The 16,110-nt window shown below is 40.5% G+C and overlaps 1 protein-coding gene across 2 annotated transcripts in view; it reads left to right on the top strand.

Annotated features, from left to right (window-relative positions):
- The window catches only part of PANK2 (pantothenate kinase 2), a 29,678-nt gene that overhangs the window by 12,017 nt on the left and 1,551 nt on the right, over nucleotides 1-16,110 (top strand). Inside the window, exons 2-6 of one of the 2 annotated variants that reach the window (XM_029916658.1) lie at nucleotides 3,578-3,930; nucleotides 8,346-8,599; nucleotides 9,692-9,817; nucleotides 11,902-12,025; nucleotides 13,596-13,721. In XM_029916658.1, the coding sequence (XP_029772518.1) occupies nucleotides 3,578-3,930; nucleotides 8,346-8,599; nucleotides 9,692-9,817; nucleotides 11,902-12,025; nucleotides 13,596-13,721 (983 nt within the window). Of the gene's footprint in view, nucleotides 1-3,577; nucleotides 3,931-8,345; nucleotides 8,600-9,640; nucleotides 9,818-11,901; nucleotides 12,026-13,595; nucleotides 13,722-16,110 lie in introns of both variants that reach the window. The other variant, XM_029916657.1, reaches the window with a different exon arrangement.

Here is a 16,110-nt window from a genome sequence, read left to right as displayed (position 1 = left end):
TGCATTAAATCATCACTTTTTTCTTACTTAAAATTAATTAGAATTTGTGTCTTCCTTTCCCTATTAAGAGAGAACTATTGGGGCGCCTCGGTGGCTCAGTCGGTTAAGCATCTGGCTTCTGCTTGGGTCATGATCTCACGGTTCATGGGTTCGAGCCCCGCATTGGGCTCTGCTGACAGCTAGCTCAGAGCTTGGAACCTGCTTCAGATTCTGTATCTCCCTCTCTCTCTGACCCTCCCCTGCTTGTGCTGTCTCTCTCTGTCTCTCAAAAATAAATAAAAAGAGAACTATTTGCTTCACTTGTCTCCTTTTTCTTCCCTTTTCAACTTCCTATGTTGAAATCATGTATTTTAGTTCCAGATTGCTGATTTTTCACAAAGTCACATGTATTGTTTCATTTGCTGATCATTGGGAATTTAGTTAAAGCTTGGATGCTTTAAAAATTATATTGGAATGCATTTACTAATTATTTCAGAGAAGGTCTTTGAGTAGTAAACATTGAGCTTTTTCACGTGTGAAAATTTCTTTTGGACTGCTCCTTGAAAGCTGATTTGGCTGGATATGTTTCAAAATCTTTTTCCTTATAACTTTGAAGCCAGTGCTCCATTATCTTCTAGCATCTGTGTCGTTGATGAAAAATCTATTTCACCTTTATGTAATTTATGTATCTTTGTAGGAATTGTTTTTTGTCTTTGGAAGTTTTTAGGATTTCTTGACATTTCAAGAGGATATGTCTAAATCTGTCTGTTTGCCACTTAATTGGTTCTGCTTGACACTTAGTGAACCTGATGACTTATGTCTTTCCCCTCCTGTGTTCCCCAGGAAATTTCTGGGACTCACAGAAGGTAGATGTTGGACTTTGTGGTTCTGTATTTTTATATATATCTACTTTTCCTTCATACCTGAGAGGATTTGGGGAAAATTCCTTAGTTTTGTTTTCTATTTTTTTCTTTGCCCATTTTGCTGTTAAATGCATCTGTTGAGCTTTATTCTGAAAATCACATTTTCCTTTTATCTTTTATAAAACCATTGAGGTATAATTTATATACAAGCACCTGCACCCATTTAATTCCATGCATGTTTAATTCCATGCATTTTGACAGATATACAGAAACCCATGTAGCTCTCCTCTCCCCTCCAAATACCAACATTTGGGTTACTACAAAATCTCCATCAACTGATGTGTTGTACATATGTATATATGTATGTATGTATATATGTATACACATATATATGCATATATGTATATACATACACAATGGACTATTATTACTCAGCAGTGAAAAAGAATGAAATCTTGCCATTTGCAACATTGTGGATAGAACTGGAGGGCATTTTGCTAAGTGAAGTAAGTCAGAGAAAGATAAATATCCTGTTTTCACTCATATGTGGAAGTTGAGAAACTTAAGACATTGGGGAAGGGAAAGAAAAAAATATAGTTACAAACAGAGGGAGGCAAACCATAAGAGACTTTTAAATACAGAGAACAATTGAGGGTGGAAGGGAGTGGGGGATTATGGGGGCAGGGAAAATGGGTGATGGGCATCGAGGAGGGCACTTGTTGGGATGAGCACTGGGTGTTTGTATGTAAGTGATGAATCACGGGAATCTACTCCCAAGAGCACACTGTATATAGTGTATGTTAGCTAATGTGACAATAAATTATATATATTTCCTGTCAGATGCAGAAATGATTGCTGCTGGAATTCTGGAATTTTACTGTAATTGTCAGTGTAAAGAACTGTGTCTGGAAAAAAAAACAAACCTCAAAACTGCATTTTATGGAGTTTCAGATACATGGAATCATATAGTGTGTAGCCTTTGTATGAGGCTTCTTTTACTCAGCCTGTTTTTGAGATTAATCTCTGTTAAGTATATAGTAGTTTGTCCCCTTCCTCCTTTTTCTTGTTTTCGAAAGCTTCACAATCCCTAGCTAAGAAATTAACATTGATACAATTTAGGCTTCACCAGTTTTACATAAACTCTTTTGTGTATGCATATTTAGTTCTGTGTAATTTTATCACGTGTAGATTCTTGTGGTCACAACCACAGTGGCAATCATTTCTTAATTTCTGATTTTTCCTTGTGGTAGCTTATTCATTTTTCATGGATGAGATCTCATTTTACCTGTGAAGATATTTATGATTCTTTTTAAGTCTCCTGTTTGTTTCTGAAACTCTTTCTAACGATGCTTAGTTTTTTGATTTTGTGATGTAGATTTCCCTTTTGGTGATTCTAATTTGCAAAATGATCATCTGTATTTTGAGGATTGCTTTTCTGTCAGTGGGTGCAGTATCTCTTTACCAGTTTCTCAGGGTGGTTTGTAGGGATATATGTCCAGATACATGTCTCCTCATTTCTTCTGGATGATAGTAGCTACTTGGGTAACATCCTGAGCCTTTGGTTTAAGTGCTAGTGTTTAGTGAAGACTTTGCCTCTGGAGGGGTGGATGTGTGGGGAGTGGTTCTCAGTAGAGGGAAGTGGTTGGTCTGTTCAGTTGCGCGATGTATTCTTCACCAGATCACCCATGGTCACCAGGGTCTTTTCCGGTTTCCCTATGGCAGCCACCCCTGTGTACAGCTTAATGGAGCTCCCTTGTGCTATCCCAGTCTTCATAGCTGTTCCCAGTTTTATTTTGCTTTATTTTATTTTAGAGAGAGAGATTGAGAGCTTGAGTCAGGGAGAAGGGTAGAGGGGGAGAGAGAGACTGTCAATCAGGCTCCCCGCTCAGTGCGGACCCATAGCAGGCTCAATCCCTGGGTTCAGGAGTTGGATGTCCAGCTAACTGAGCCATCCAGGCATGGTTTGTTTATTTATTCCCGATTTTTATAGCATTCTTCTTTTTAGGGTTCAGGACAGTTATTGCCTCTTATCAACTTAGTTCTGCTGATTCTATAATTTCTTGTTTCCCAGAATTGTTTTGGAAAATAATACATCAGTAAATCCAGATTTTTAGTCATTTCTGGGATCTAAGCTTGGAGGGCAAGACATGTATGTCTGTGCAGTCCATTTTGATCCGATCTTCTGAAACCATTTTTTTGGGAAGGATTGTTTTGGGAACAGATAGTAACTCTGAAATATGTTACATTAAAGTCCTTTGAAACCTTTTATTTTTTGGGACATCAGGTTTTGAGAGAAATTGACCACTGGAGCTTACATGTTACATAGGGTTGGGAATTTCCTCTATTTCTAGTTTGCATATTAAACCAGAGCTCTGAAAAGTTTCACTGTTTCTTCTTTGAGCCAAGGTAGATTTTCATTCTCAATCTTTTTTTTTTTTTTTCCAAAGTTGAGGTTCATGGGTAGTCCTTTGGTTATTTTTAAATATTTCATTGTGTAGTTTGGGCTTATTTGTGAAAGGGGGTGGGTTGACTCAGTATTCTGATCTTTTTCTTAATCTTTGTGACTTTGTTTTTTTTTTAAGATTTTTACAAATCAGAATCCTGTTTCTTTTCCTTGACCCCCTTTTGATTTCTCTAGTCCTTGGAAACCTCAGGGTATGTAAATTGCTAATCTAGAACATATATGTTTAGTTTTCAGAAAAAAGTTGTTCTGACCTTTTTTTTTTCCCATTTAGTTTTTCCATGGTTTGGCTTGGATATTGGTGGAACCCTGGTTAAGCTGGTTTATTTTGAACCAAAAGACATCACTGCTGAAGAAGAGGAGGAAGAGGTGGAAAGCCTTAAAAGCATTCGGAAGTACCTGACCTCCAATGTGGCTTACGGGTCCACAGGTATTCGAGATGTGCACTTGGAGCTGAAGGACCTGACTCTGTGTGGACGCAAGGGCAATCTGCACTTTATACGCTTCCCCACTCATGACATGCCTGCTTTTATTCAGATGGGCAGAGATAAAAACTTCTCGAGTCTCCACACTGTCTTTTGTGCCACTGGAGGTGGAGCATACAAATTTGAGCAGGATTTTCTCACAGTATGTATTTTTTTTTAGCTTATATACAATTTATGGTAATCTTATTGTTAAAAATAATACCAGTAGCAAGTGGTGGAATCATTTCCGATTCTAATGGAAGTAAGATTAGATGTAAATGAGTGGTATTCTGGAGTTGCCATCCAGAGATTATACTAAAACTGTGATAAGCAGACTGAGGAACTACCTATGAGGAACATGTCATTAGATCTGAAACTATGAGGGGCATCTGGCTGGCTCATTTGGAAGAGTGTGTGACTCTTGATCTTGTGGTCATGAGTTTGAGACCCGTGTTGGGTAAAGAAATTACTATTAAAAAAAAAAAAAAACTTGGCACCTGAGTGGCTCAGTTGGTTGAGCGTTTGACTCTTGATTTAGTCTCAGATCACGATCCTGGGGTTGTGGGATCAAGCTCCCCATCAGGCTCCATGCTGAGCCTGTTTGGGATTCTCATTTTCTCTCTCTCTTCCCTTCTCCTCTTCCCTTCTGCCCTTCTCTCCCACTGACTCACTCTCTCTAAAATAAAAAATATTAAATCTTCAACAGTGAAATTGAGGTATAATTTTGTGGCACCTGGCTGGCTCATTTGGTGTTAACATATGACTCTTGACCTCAGTGTCGTGAGTTCAGGCCCTACATGGGGCATGGAGCCTCCTTAAAAAAATGTCATTTCATGTCATAAAATTTTTTCCAGGGGCGCCTGGGTGACTCAGTCGTTAAGCATCTGATTTGGCCTTTGATCTTACAGTTCATGAGTTCAAGTCCCACATTGGGTGAGCTCGAGTCTTGCTTCGGGTGAGTTTGTGCCCTGCTTTGGGTGAGCTTGTGCCTTGCATCGGGTGAACATGAGCCCTGCTTCGGGTGAGCTCTGTTTGTCTCTTTTTCTCTATCCCACTTGTGGGATTCTTTCTCTCTCCTCACCCCCTTGCTCACTTGTGCCCCCCTGTCAAAAAACTGTTTCTAATTTTGTCTACCACATAATTTCTCTTGTCCCCCTCAATTGTTTCTTGGCAATTTACTATTTAAAAAACAAGGAACTCTGGTCCAAAGCAGTGGCTTTTTGGTGTCAGGGCTCGTCGGAAATGGTTAACGGCAGAGCTTCTCTACCCAAATGCCTTCTGATGTGTAATGTTCTGCACTCTTGTTGTATGTGTCTCTGAATCATGTCTGGATGCTGGAGGAGTGCTGGTGGGTGCCTGACTTTGTTTTCACTTAGTGAACAGTATGTGCAAGGCCTTGAGGCTAGCCAGGTCCATTGAGGGTGGATGTGGGGGCAGGTAGGTGGGAAAGTGGAGAAGTGAATTGGCCAAGACTCTAACCTTCAGGGTTAGGATAGATTGAAAATATCTTCAGTGATTATGGTTTAAAAAAAGTTTTTTTTGTTTATTTGTTTATTTACTTTTTGAGAGAGACAGAGGTGTGAGTGGGAGAGGGGCAGAGAGACAGAGGGAGGCCCAGAATCTGAAGCAGGCTCCAGGCTCTGAGCTGTCAGTACAGAGCCCAACACGGGGCCAGAACTTAAGGGCCCAGCACGCTTCTGCCGACGGGGCCATAACTTATGGACCACGAGATCATAACCTGAACTGAAGTCGGACGATTAACCGGCTGAGCCACCCAGGCACCCCCAGTGACTGTATTTTTAATGTCACTGATGAGAATGTTATTCCAGAGATTCTGCCTTTGTCTTTGTTATCTTTTTTTCTCCATGTGTCATTGTGTGGTTTGTGACATCTTTTTCTTTGTCTTCTGTCTCCTGACTTTCTCCTATTACTGACCATAGTCATAATATAGAATTGACACGAATCTATATCAAGTTTTTATATTCTTTGTCTGAATTTCTTTTGGTTGTTGGTTTTCAGTGGTTTCTCTTCCAGCAGTGAGAAAAGAAGTTTGCTGCAGTAGAGACGGCTCCCTTCCTTTGTGGAAGCCTCACAGTGGGCTCTGGATCATAACTGATTGGTAAAGGAGAAAACCTTTTGCAGGACCCTGTAGAGATGCCCTTTGGGACATATTTGAAAACCATTCAGGCTATTTCCAGAGGTTCAGCATTGTGTGGTAATTCAAGGGGAGGGTGCAAAGTGGATTTTAGACCTTAGAAATCGGTTCTTAGACTGTTGGGGTTTCTCATTTGAATGCACCAGTGCTGTCCTTGAAAATTGTAGGAAAATGAAATGCCTATCAAATGCTTTTTGTGCATTAGGAATAACTAATATTTAATAAACCACAGTGAAATAATTTTTTAAAATACTGAGTTTATTTTGTTGTCCCCCCCCCCCTTTTAAATTAGAGTGCAGGCTGGGGAGAGGGGCAGAGGGAGAGACTTGTAAGCATGCTGTGTGGAGCCCGATATGCAGCTCTGTCTCATGACCAATCTCATGACTGAAATCATCACCTGAGCTGAAATCAAGAGCCTCTTCTTTGTTGGCTTTTAATGTGAATCATATTTTCCAACATACTGGGTTTGCTTGTTGGTGTAACACATAACATTATGATTACCTTGCGTTAGTGAAATTAGCTATGCATTCATTCATCTAATTGTATCCTGTAGGGTCTGGGATTCATTAGGATTTAGCAGGAGACTTCAGGATGACAGGAATTACAGGAAGGAAAAGGGGAAAAAAAAACTGTAGAAAGAAAAAGGAGACCAACTGTTTGGGTTCTAGTAGGCCACCAGTATAAAATGATGAAATGAAATGAAAATATAGAAGAGGAAATCCTGGCACTTCAGATTCCTGTGTCAGGAAGTCGGTTTTGAATTCATCTCAACAGAGAGGGCATAACAGGTGCCACAGGGACAGTGATGAATACTTGAAAGCCTTGGGTTTGGTCAGAGGAGTAATTTAATATTTTACTTATGGATTAAGAATTAAGATGAAGTTACCGGTTAATTTCCCTCTTTGCTGTGGATCAGAATACATTGAGTGTAAATGTAATCAAGTGAAAGTTGACTTAAACGGGGAGGACTTGCAGGGCTGGACCTGCTTGTAAAGAGAAGTGGGTGCTATAAGGGGGTTAGGAGGGAGTTTTTACCTTTGTCACATACATGGAGGGTACATGCTTGTAAACATTCATGTGGATTAGAAGTTCAGTGAGTTAGGTTGGGATTTTTCTTTAATGTTTATTTTTGAGAGAGAGACAGAGACCGTGTGAGTAGGGGAGGGGCAGAGAGAAGGGGAGACACAGAATTGGAGGCAAGCTCCAGGCTCTGAGTTGTTAGCTCAGAACCTGACACAGGGCTGAAGCCATGAGCCCTGAGATCATGACCTGGGCTGAAGTCCGGTCGGCTCAACTGGCTGAGCCACCCAGGTGCCCCTCCGCTTCATTTTTTTTTTTAATTAAGAATTTTTTTAATGTTTACTTATTTTTGAGAGAGACAGAGTGTGAGCAGGGGTGGTCAGAGAGAGAGGGAGACACAGAATCAGAAGCAGGCTCCAGGCTCTGAGCAAACAGTCAGCACAGAGCCTGATGCAGGGCTCAAACCCACGAACTGTGAGATCATGACCTAACCGACTGGGCCACCCATGTGCACTTCTCCTCTTCATTCTTAATTGCTGCACGTTGCTCCCTAATATGAATAATAATCGTTACGTTATTTACAAGTGTTACCAGTAAAATCCATTTAAATTTTAATAGTACTAAAAATCTTCTCATCCTCCAGGAATTGTAGTTGGTTTTTTATTTATTTAAAACAATTTTTAAAAAAATGTTTATTTTTGAGAGAGTGAGAGAGAGGGAGGGCGTATGAGTGGGGGAGGGACAAAGAGAGGAAGACACAGAGTCAGAAGCAGGCTCCAGGCTCTGAACTATCAGCATAGAGCCTGATGCGGGGCTTGAACTCATAAAATCACAAGATCATGACAGCCAGAGTTGGACATGTGTGCGACTGAGCCACCCAGGCACCCTGTAATTGGTTTAGAGAGTGAAAAACCTTACCTTCTAATTGTATACTTTGCAGGCCTTTGGCTTCTGTTTATTAATAATAAAGTGAGGCCTAGTTTGATATTGCTCTATCGCCTTGAAGATGGTTGTTCGGAGGGCAGATGTCTGAGTCCTTGTGACTCCTGCCGTGTGTAACCAGTGTTTGAATCACTTTGAATTTCTTGGAGTCAGCTTTCTGATAGGGCTGTGATCTCACCTGTGCTCCTGACTGATGGTCCCTGTGAGTTTGTTTTCTGCTTGGGTTTTAGGCACATTTCTCTGGCTGCTTGTAGTGGTTTGTAGGTGGAGTGTATTTGGGTCTGTCTAATCAGATCGTGCCTATGTTTGTTGTATCCTGCTTTGCTCTGTAAATCATACACAAATAATACACATCTGTGAGCACTTCTGTGGTTTGTTTAATGTAGAGGGGTGCCTTATTAAGCAGTTTTCATTTCTGTTTGCCTTGTTAGAAAGTCTGAATACATTTTATTTCGTTTCAGATAGGTGACCTTCAGCTTTGCAAACTTGATGAACTAGATTGTTTAATAAAAGGAATTTTATACATTGACTCAGTTGGATTCAATGGACGGTCACAATGCTATTACTTTGAAAACCCTGCTGATGCTGAGAAATGTCAGAAGTTACCATTTGATTTGAAAAATCCATACCCTCTGCTCCTGGTGAACATTGGCTCTGGGGTTAGCATTTTAGCAGTGTACTCCAAAGATAATTACAAGCGGGTCACAGGTACCAGGTAGGTCTTTTATATAAAGGTCATTGTTCTTGATATCGTGAGGAGTTAAAACTGAGTTTTCAGGTATTGCATATAAGTTCACCTTTAAAAATCTGTTAACATTATGTGAAAGGTATTTTTTTCTGGAATTATGTAAACAAGTATCATTTTTCTTTGAAAATTCTAATTTCTTAACTTACTTTTCTTTAATCTGTATTGTTCAATATTTCATTATCATAGTTTGGTAAAATATTTCATTGGCAGATTCATTGAAACCCATAGTCCCTGCCCTCAGATAGTGTATGATGTGCATATACTATAAAGTTACCAAAGCTACTAGGTAGCATCTGTAAGGAGAAGGCAAGATCCCAGCTTTGAGACCAGCCTAGATTTTATATATACATGTGCGAGCACGGGCACACACACACACACACCCAAGGGATGGTCTGAGATCTAGAAGGTGAGGTACTAAGCGACAGATGTGATTGGAGGAAGGTAGGTTGGAAAGGGTGGAGAGGTGGCAGGCGAGAATGAATGTGTTGTGGTTAAGGATTAGAGGTCATTAGATGCAAAACAAGGAGCTGGAGTTTGGGATGAACAAGATTTTTTAACAGATATGAATTAAAGAATGAGAGGAGTAATTTGGGGGGAGAAAACACATTAATGGAGGAGTGCTTTGTGGGGTGGGAGTGGGGACTGATGAGCCAGGGTGACAGTGGGCTCAGAGAGATGAAAGGAGGAGGTGTTACCCTGGCCATGTTGGGCAGATCTGTGCCCAAAGCTCCTCACACTTAGGAGATGCCCAGACTACACTCGGGTTGCGGGCAGGGAGGTGGGCCCTGTTTTGCCTCTGCCTGCTTGCTCGCATGAGTATGTACCTTCAAGTATAGATCAGGCACCATGTTTTTATCTTTTCACAGACTTGTCTACCAGTGGCATCTGCAGGATTGGGTTAGGGCAAGAGTGGGTTGATGTATGGATCTGGGTTTTGGTTCATAAATAATCACCTTCCTGTTCTTATTTTTAGAATATTATAATACTATGTTGTTTGTTTTTAATCAGTCTTGGAGGAGGAACTTTTTTTGGTCTCTGCTGTCTTCTCACTGGCTGCAGCACTTTTGAAGAGGCTCTGGAAATGGCATCTCGCGGAGATAGCACCAAAGTGGATAAACTGGTTCGAGACATTTATGGAGGGGACTATGAGAGGTTTGGACTGCCGGGCTGGGCCGTGGCATCGAGGTAAGGGGATGTGTGTGTTCTATGAAAGACAGGAATAAGTTATTAAATATTGGATATATCTTTTTCCTTTTAAAGTTTTTATCTAGCTATAATTTACATACTATAAAGTCACCTGTTTAAAGTGTAAAATATAGTGGTTTCTAGTATATTTACCAAATTGTGCAGTCATCACCATAGTCTAATTTCAGTACATTTTCGTCATCCCAAAAGAAAACTGCTATGCATTAGCTGTTACTTCCCATTTCCCCACCTCAGTCCTTGGTAAACACTCATATATTTTCTGTCTGTAGATTTGCTTGGTCTGGACACTATATAAATGGTGTCCTATTATGAGATTTTTTGTGACTGGCTTCTTTTCATTTAGCATGTTTTCAGGGTTCATCCATGTGGTAGCAATGAATCAGTACTTTGAATTTCCATGTGAATTAAAATTTTTTTAAGTTTTTAATTTATTTTGAGAGAGAGAGCGTGTGCGTGAGCGCCGGGGAGAGACAGAGAGAGAGATAGAGAATCCGAAATAGGCTCTAGGCTCTGAGCTGTCAGCACAGAGCCCGACTCAGGGCTTAAACTCACAAACCTGCGAGATCGTGATCTGAGCCGAAGTTGGATGTTGAACTGACTAAGCCATCCAGGAGCCCCTCCATGTGAATCTTAGCATCACCTTGTCAGTGGTTGCAAAAAAGGCATCTAGGATTTTGATATGGATCATGTTAAATTTGTAGGTCACGTTGGGGGAGTATTGCCCTCTTAACATCATCAAGTCTTGATCCAAGATAAAATGTCTTCCCATTTATTTAGAGTTTTTCTTTGTCTTTTAAAAATGTTTATTTATTTATTTTGAGGGGAGGGGCAGAGAGAGAGAATCCCAAACAGGCCCTGCACTGTTGGCACAGAGCCCGACATGGGGCTTGATCTCACAGTTTGTGAGATCATGACCTGAGCTGAAATCAAGTCAGATGCTTAACTTAGCCACCCAGTCATCCCTAGAGTTTTGCTTTCTTTGGCCAAAGTTATATTTGTAGTTTTCAGTGTACAGTTGTGTATACTTTTGTTAAATATATTTCTAAGCATTTTCTTCTTTGATGCTATTGTAAATGGAATTTAAAAAAAATTCTGTTTTCAGTTATTTAGAAACACTTGTGTGTTTTTTTTTAATTGGGACACATGATTAAAATTTTTTTATTTAATGTTTATTATATTTTATTTTTACTTATTTATTTAAAATATTTTTTAGCATTTATTTATTATCAAGAGACAGAGCATGAACACTGGAGGGGCAGAGAGAGAGAGGGAGACACAGAATGTGAAGCAGGCTCCAGGCTCTGCTTGTAAGCACAGAGCCCGATGTAGGGCTTGAACTCCTGAACCATGAGATCACAAACCGTGCTTAACTGACTGAGCCACCCAGGTGCCCCCACGATTTTTTAAAATAATAATAAAGGACCACATGTATGTGTACTTGTGTGCTAATTTCAGGGACTTTGTAAATGCTGGCATTTCTTGTTTGAGTTTGCAGCTTTTGTGACTGTTACTTTTCTGATTGGGTTTGTGTTTTTGTCAGTTATTAATGTAACAATTCTCTGTACAAGTATTTTGAAGTACTTTATCTACTAGGGAAGTCTGACACTCTTGCGTAGCTTACTCTGGGATGCCACTGTCTGCTTTGCTTTGTTCTGATAAAGCAGTTTCCCAGTTTGGAACATGACCAGCCGAGTGAAATGGCTGCGCAGCTGGGACTGACTCGCTAATAGGGGTGTCTCCCTGGAGCTGTCCCCTGGCTGTGGAAGGCACAGTGGGACCCTAAAGTGGCTCTGATGAGATCCTGGCTGGTGTACAAAGATCTGTTCTCAATGCTAGATGTCACTGGGAGCTGTGGGGAAAGGCATTTACTTACTCAGAATGCTTGAGGGGTTTCTTCCAAGTTGCATTTCTCTTTGAACAGATGCTCTGTTTTTTTATAATAAGTTTGAAGATGTGAACAGTGTCGCCCTAAAAGTCACATTTTTCTTAGAGTAACATTCAAGTTCTGTTGGGCTGTGTTGCCTTTGCTTCAGTGGCTGGATTTTTTTGTTTTTCCCTCACAGCTTTGGAAACATGATAAGCAAGGAGAAGCGAGAGGCTGTCAGTAAAGAGGACCTCGCCAGAGCGACGTTGATCACCATCACCAACAACATTGGCTCAATAGCGAGAATGTGTGCCCTTAATGAAGTAAGGGGACCTGGATTTCTTTAGATCCTCTGAGGAGACTACAGAACTTACTGAGTGGGCCTCACCTGTGTACAGCATCTGTCTGGTCCACACAGTGCCTGAGTATAGTTGTATGGGGTGGAGTGTTTCCTTGGCCGTGTTAAAGCTCTTCAAGTGTAGACTGATCTTAATTGATGTTTTTTCCTCAGTGAAGATAAATATGGCCGCTATGTAGAAGTAAAATCAAGTCTTTTGAGGAGAAGGTAGGAAAGTAGGAAGGCAGTCGGAAGTCCAAGTGATGGGGGGTAGGGGTGGAGTGGGCGTCGAGCCCTGGAATGCCCTGAGTCCCCTGAGTCCCCGGGAAGGCGTCCGGAGGAGTCGCCGGGAGAAGAGCGGGCAGCCGAGGAGCGCGGCGCCGAGCTGTCTTTGTGCTTTCAGCTTCTTTACAGTGCTGCCTTGTAGCATTCGGGTCAAGCAGCATTGTACAGGGCTATGAAAGAACCGAGAGCGGCCTTCCCCGGGTCCCGATGGCGCGGCTCTGCCACGTGGCCCTGTTCGCGTGGTTTTGTTTAAAAGTATTCTGTTCAGTGGATGGCGTAGGCATGTGGCTTAAAAAGAAACTTCGAAAGGCACCAAAACGGATTGTCTTGTTTTTAATTGAAAAACTACTGTATCAGCATCAAGTAATTAAAAACATTCTTCATTTGAATATGTTAAAGCTACTGTTTTCTTTATCGCTTGTTCCTTTTCCGGTGCTTACGTAATTTAAGATCTAGGAGTTGGTGTCAGTATACATGCCATTTAACATTTTTTACTCAAGTATTTAAAATTTCACAGCTGTGTTGATTGTTTCTGTGTCGTAAGTCACTCCCGTAGAGCTGGGCGTTGGCTTGCTCGCCAGCGATCGCGTTCTGCAGTAAGGCATTTTTAAGTGTGAAGCTTTTCTTTGCTTGAATTTTACTCTTGACGAGGGACTTACTCTGGAGCGCGGTGCCTCATGTAGAGACTATGACCGTGCTTATGCGGTTTGCTAGGAACCGCCCAGATGCTTTGCACCAGGGTCGCACTAACTTAGATCTCTTAGGCAGTCAACGCATGGATCAATGTTACCACAAACTGGCTCCCCCTGGGGGTGGAATGTTCCAGTTAGTTGTTCTGCCAGCTTCTAGTAGGTTTAAAATGTTACTTTCTTTGATTTACTGGTGAGGCTGAATTTTTGCCTCTCATATTTCATGTATAATTTGCTTATTTGTGTCACTTACCTTCATTTGAATTGGGGTCTTACTTTTTTTTTTACTTCTCTATATAAAACTTCTAATAGGAGTTATTGTCATATTGAATACAAATGGTTTTCCTAATTTGTATTCTCTTGTGACATTTTCTGACATGGTTTGAAATGGGTCCAGAGTTGTCTGGGTTCAAATTTAAGTAGCCTTGGACAAACTGGATTAAATGTAAATACTTCATAAATTTTTTGCTCAGCAGTCAAATTGCTGCTAAAAACTATGCACGTGGTGCTCTGTTTGGGGTATCTTTTACGAGAGAACAGAAATTGAGATGAAAACTAATTACCTTTTTTCAATGTGCTTAGAACATTAACCAGGTGGTATTTGTTGGAAATTTCTTGAGAATTAATACGATCGCCATGCGACTTTTGGCATATGCTTTGGATTATTGGTCCAAGGGGCAGTTGAAAGCACTTTTTTCGGAGCACGAGGTAAGCAGACTGACTTCCTGCACTGTGTTATGGGTGTAAAGGGCATGCAGTCCCCACTGCTATGGGACTGGAAGTAGATGTGAAATGGATTGCAGTGCAGTTCCTACTTAAGTTCTTTGTAGATGTATGATACAGGGTTTACTTTGTAATGTTCAAAAGTGATTTCTTACCTGATTTAATGCAAGGGAAATTTTGGTTAACTGTGAACATCAATTTTTTTTTAGGATTAAAAAAATGTTTATTTCATTATTTTAAGAGAGAGAGTGAGCACACACACGAGTGGGGAAGGGACAGAGAGTGGGAGAGAGAGAATCCCAAGCAACTCTGTGCTATCAGCACACAGCCTGACATAGGGCTCAATTTCATGAACTGTGAGATCATGACCCAAGCTGAAATCAAGAGTCAGATGCTTAACTGGCTGAGCCACCCAGGTGCCCCTGAATGTCAGCAATTTTAAAGAAAAAACTTGATGAACAGTCCCCTATATTTCTAATGTTACTTTTTTTCTGAACCATCCTTTATGTTTTTCCCATTACACTTTGTAAACGCACTTTGCATTCTGCTTTTTTCATTTTGATGTCAGCTTTTGTGTATTGAGACAGTTCATGTGCCACTTATTTAAGATATATGTTCTAAAAACAAACAAAAATACGTTCCAAGATAGAACCACACTATTATAAGAACTTAACACCTAGACTGGCTAGAAATGACAGAATGGAAGAGAATCATTGAATTGCTCAACCTGAAATTCTGTATGGGAAAGTGCCTTTCTGTTTTTCCATTTTGGAGAAAAAATTAGAACCAAAGCTATGGAGGGGAACCTGTCTCTGTCCTCTTGGTCATGGAGCGTTTGAACTATTTATTTCCAGTGTTGTTGGATCTTAGTACGATCACAAACATTTTTCAGAATTGTTTGTGCATATTTACCTAATAGCATTTCTAGGAATAGATTTGAAGTGCTATAGGGATTGCTTTTTCCTTTCAAGTTGCTCTAAGTTTTTCCTGTTTAAGTGCCCTTAAGTTCATTGTTAACATTCAAGGTATACAAATTCCCCTTATCAAAGCTTAAAGTTTAGTCATCTGTTTATTTTATTAAATAAAATTTAATTAAATAAATTTGACATGTAACATTGTGTAAGTTAAAGGTTTACAGCTCTTCACTTTAATCCATTTATGTGCTGTGAGGTGGTCGCCGGTGCAGCCACACTTCCGGCCTGACGTAATGACGGCGCATTATTACTGGCTCTGCCTGTTCTGCTGTGCATGAGGTCTCTGGCTTATTTACTGCCTGTACATCTGTACGCTTAAACACAGCTTTTACTTTTAATGTTATTAATAAATTTGGTGCCACTTATCTTTAAGTTTCTTATACCATATCTATATCTATATCTATATCTATCTATCTATATATGTATGTATATATATCTTGCTTTTTGTGATTTTTGACCTGTTCTATTTTGCTTTATGTTAGAATAAAAAGAAACTCTCTTTAATGTTATATCATAGTGTAACTTTCCTCCTGCTCCATGTCTACCTCTTGAACCTATTCCTGGGCCAAATATGGAGATTCGTATCTTAAGTTAACTTTTCTTTTTTATAATCCTCACACAATCACAGTTATAATTTGAACACTTTATGGAATCCTGGTTTTACATTTTATCATTCTTACTGCCCGCTGGCTTCATTTTCCTCTTGGGTATGCTTGCTGGCCCTTTTCCCGTTGCATCGAGGCCTCTGGCACTTGTGGAACTGTGATGTGTTAGGGTCTCTGAGTCCTGGAATCTTCTGCTTTTAACACTGAAGAGGGTTTAACGATTGTGGAAGTTTTGTTATAGATTCCTCTCCACCTTCTGTCAGCCTTTGCTGTTCTCATCTTAGCATTTTGTGGCTTGTAACAGCTTATACCTTCTGCTGGGGTCTTGGGTCTTCAGTAGAGCTCATTACAACCATTACTTCATCTCTTCTTTTGTTGCGGAATAAAAGATCCAGAAGGCCACCGGAAACAAAGTTCGTAGCTGGCTACCAAAGGGAGTCTGCCCCCCGCCTGCTCCTGTGCTCATGGGCTTCCTCCCAGGACACTCATCGTGTGGCTGCCTGTTTTTAAAACCAAGAGACAGTGAGAGGAGAGGCTTCAGCGTCTCTCTTGTGTGGCCACATGTTTCTTGAAGAAGCTTTTGTTGGAAAATGGAGTGGACTTCAGTGATTTATGATATTTAGAGACTGTTAGCATGTTCTTTGTAATTCATAAGCAAGTCTGTCAGAATCTTCCCACTTTCCTTTTTCAGTTGTTTTTGTCTTTCTTACAGGACTTTGCTGTGTCATCTCATCCTTTGGAGAGCTTGACAGATTCTATCCCATGATAGGACTGTTCTCTGATGTCTGCTTGGCA

Source organism: Suricata suricatta, chromosome 12 (assembly GCF_006229205.1).
Source record: "Suricata suricatta isolate VVHF042 chromosome 12, meerkat_22Aug2017_6uvM2_HiC, whole genome shotgun sequence".
Classification (NCBI taxonomy): Eukaryota; Metazoa; Chordata; class Mammalia; order Carnivora; family Herpestidae; genus Suricata; species Suricata suricatta.
Note: the sequence above shows the minus strand (reverse complement) of the source record. Positions and strands in the feature narration are given on the sequence as shown.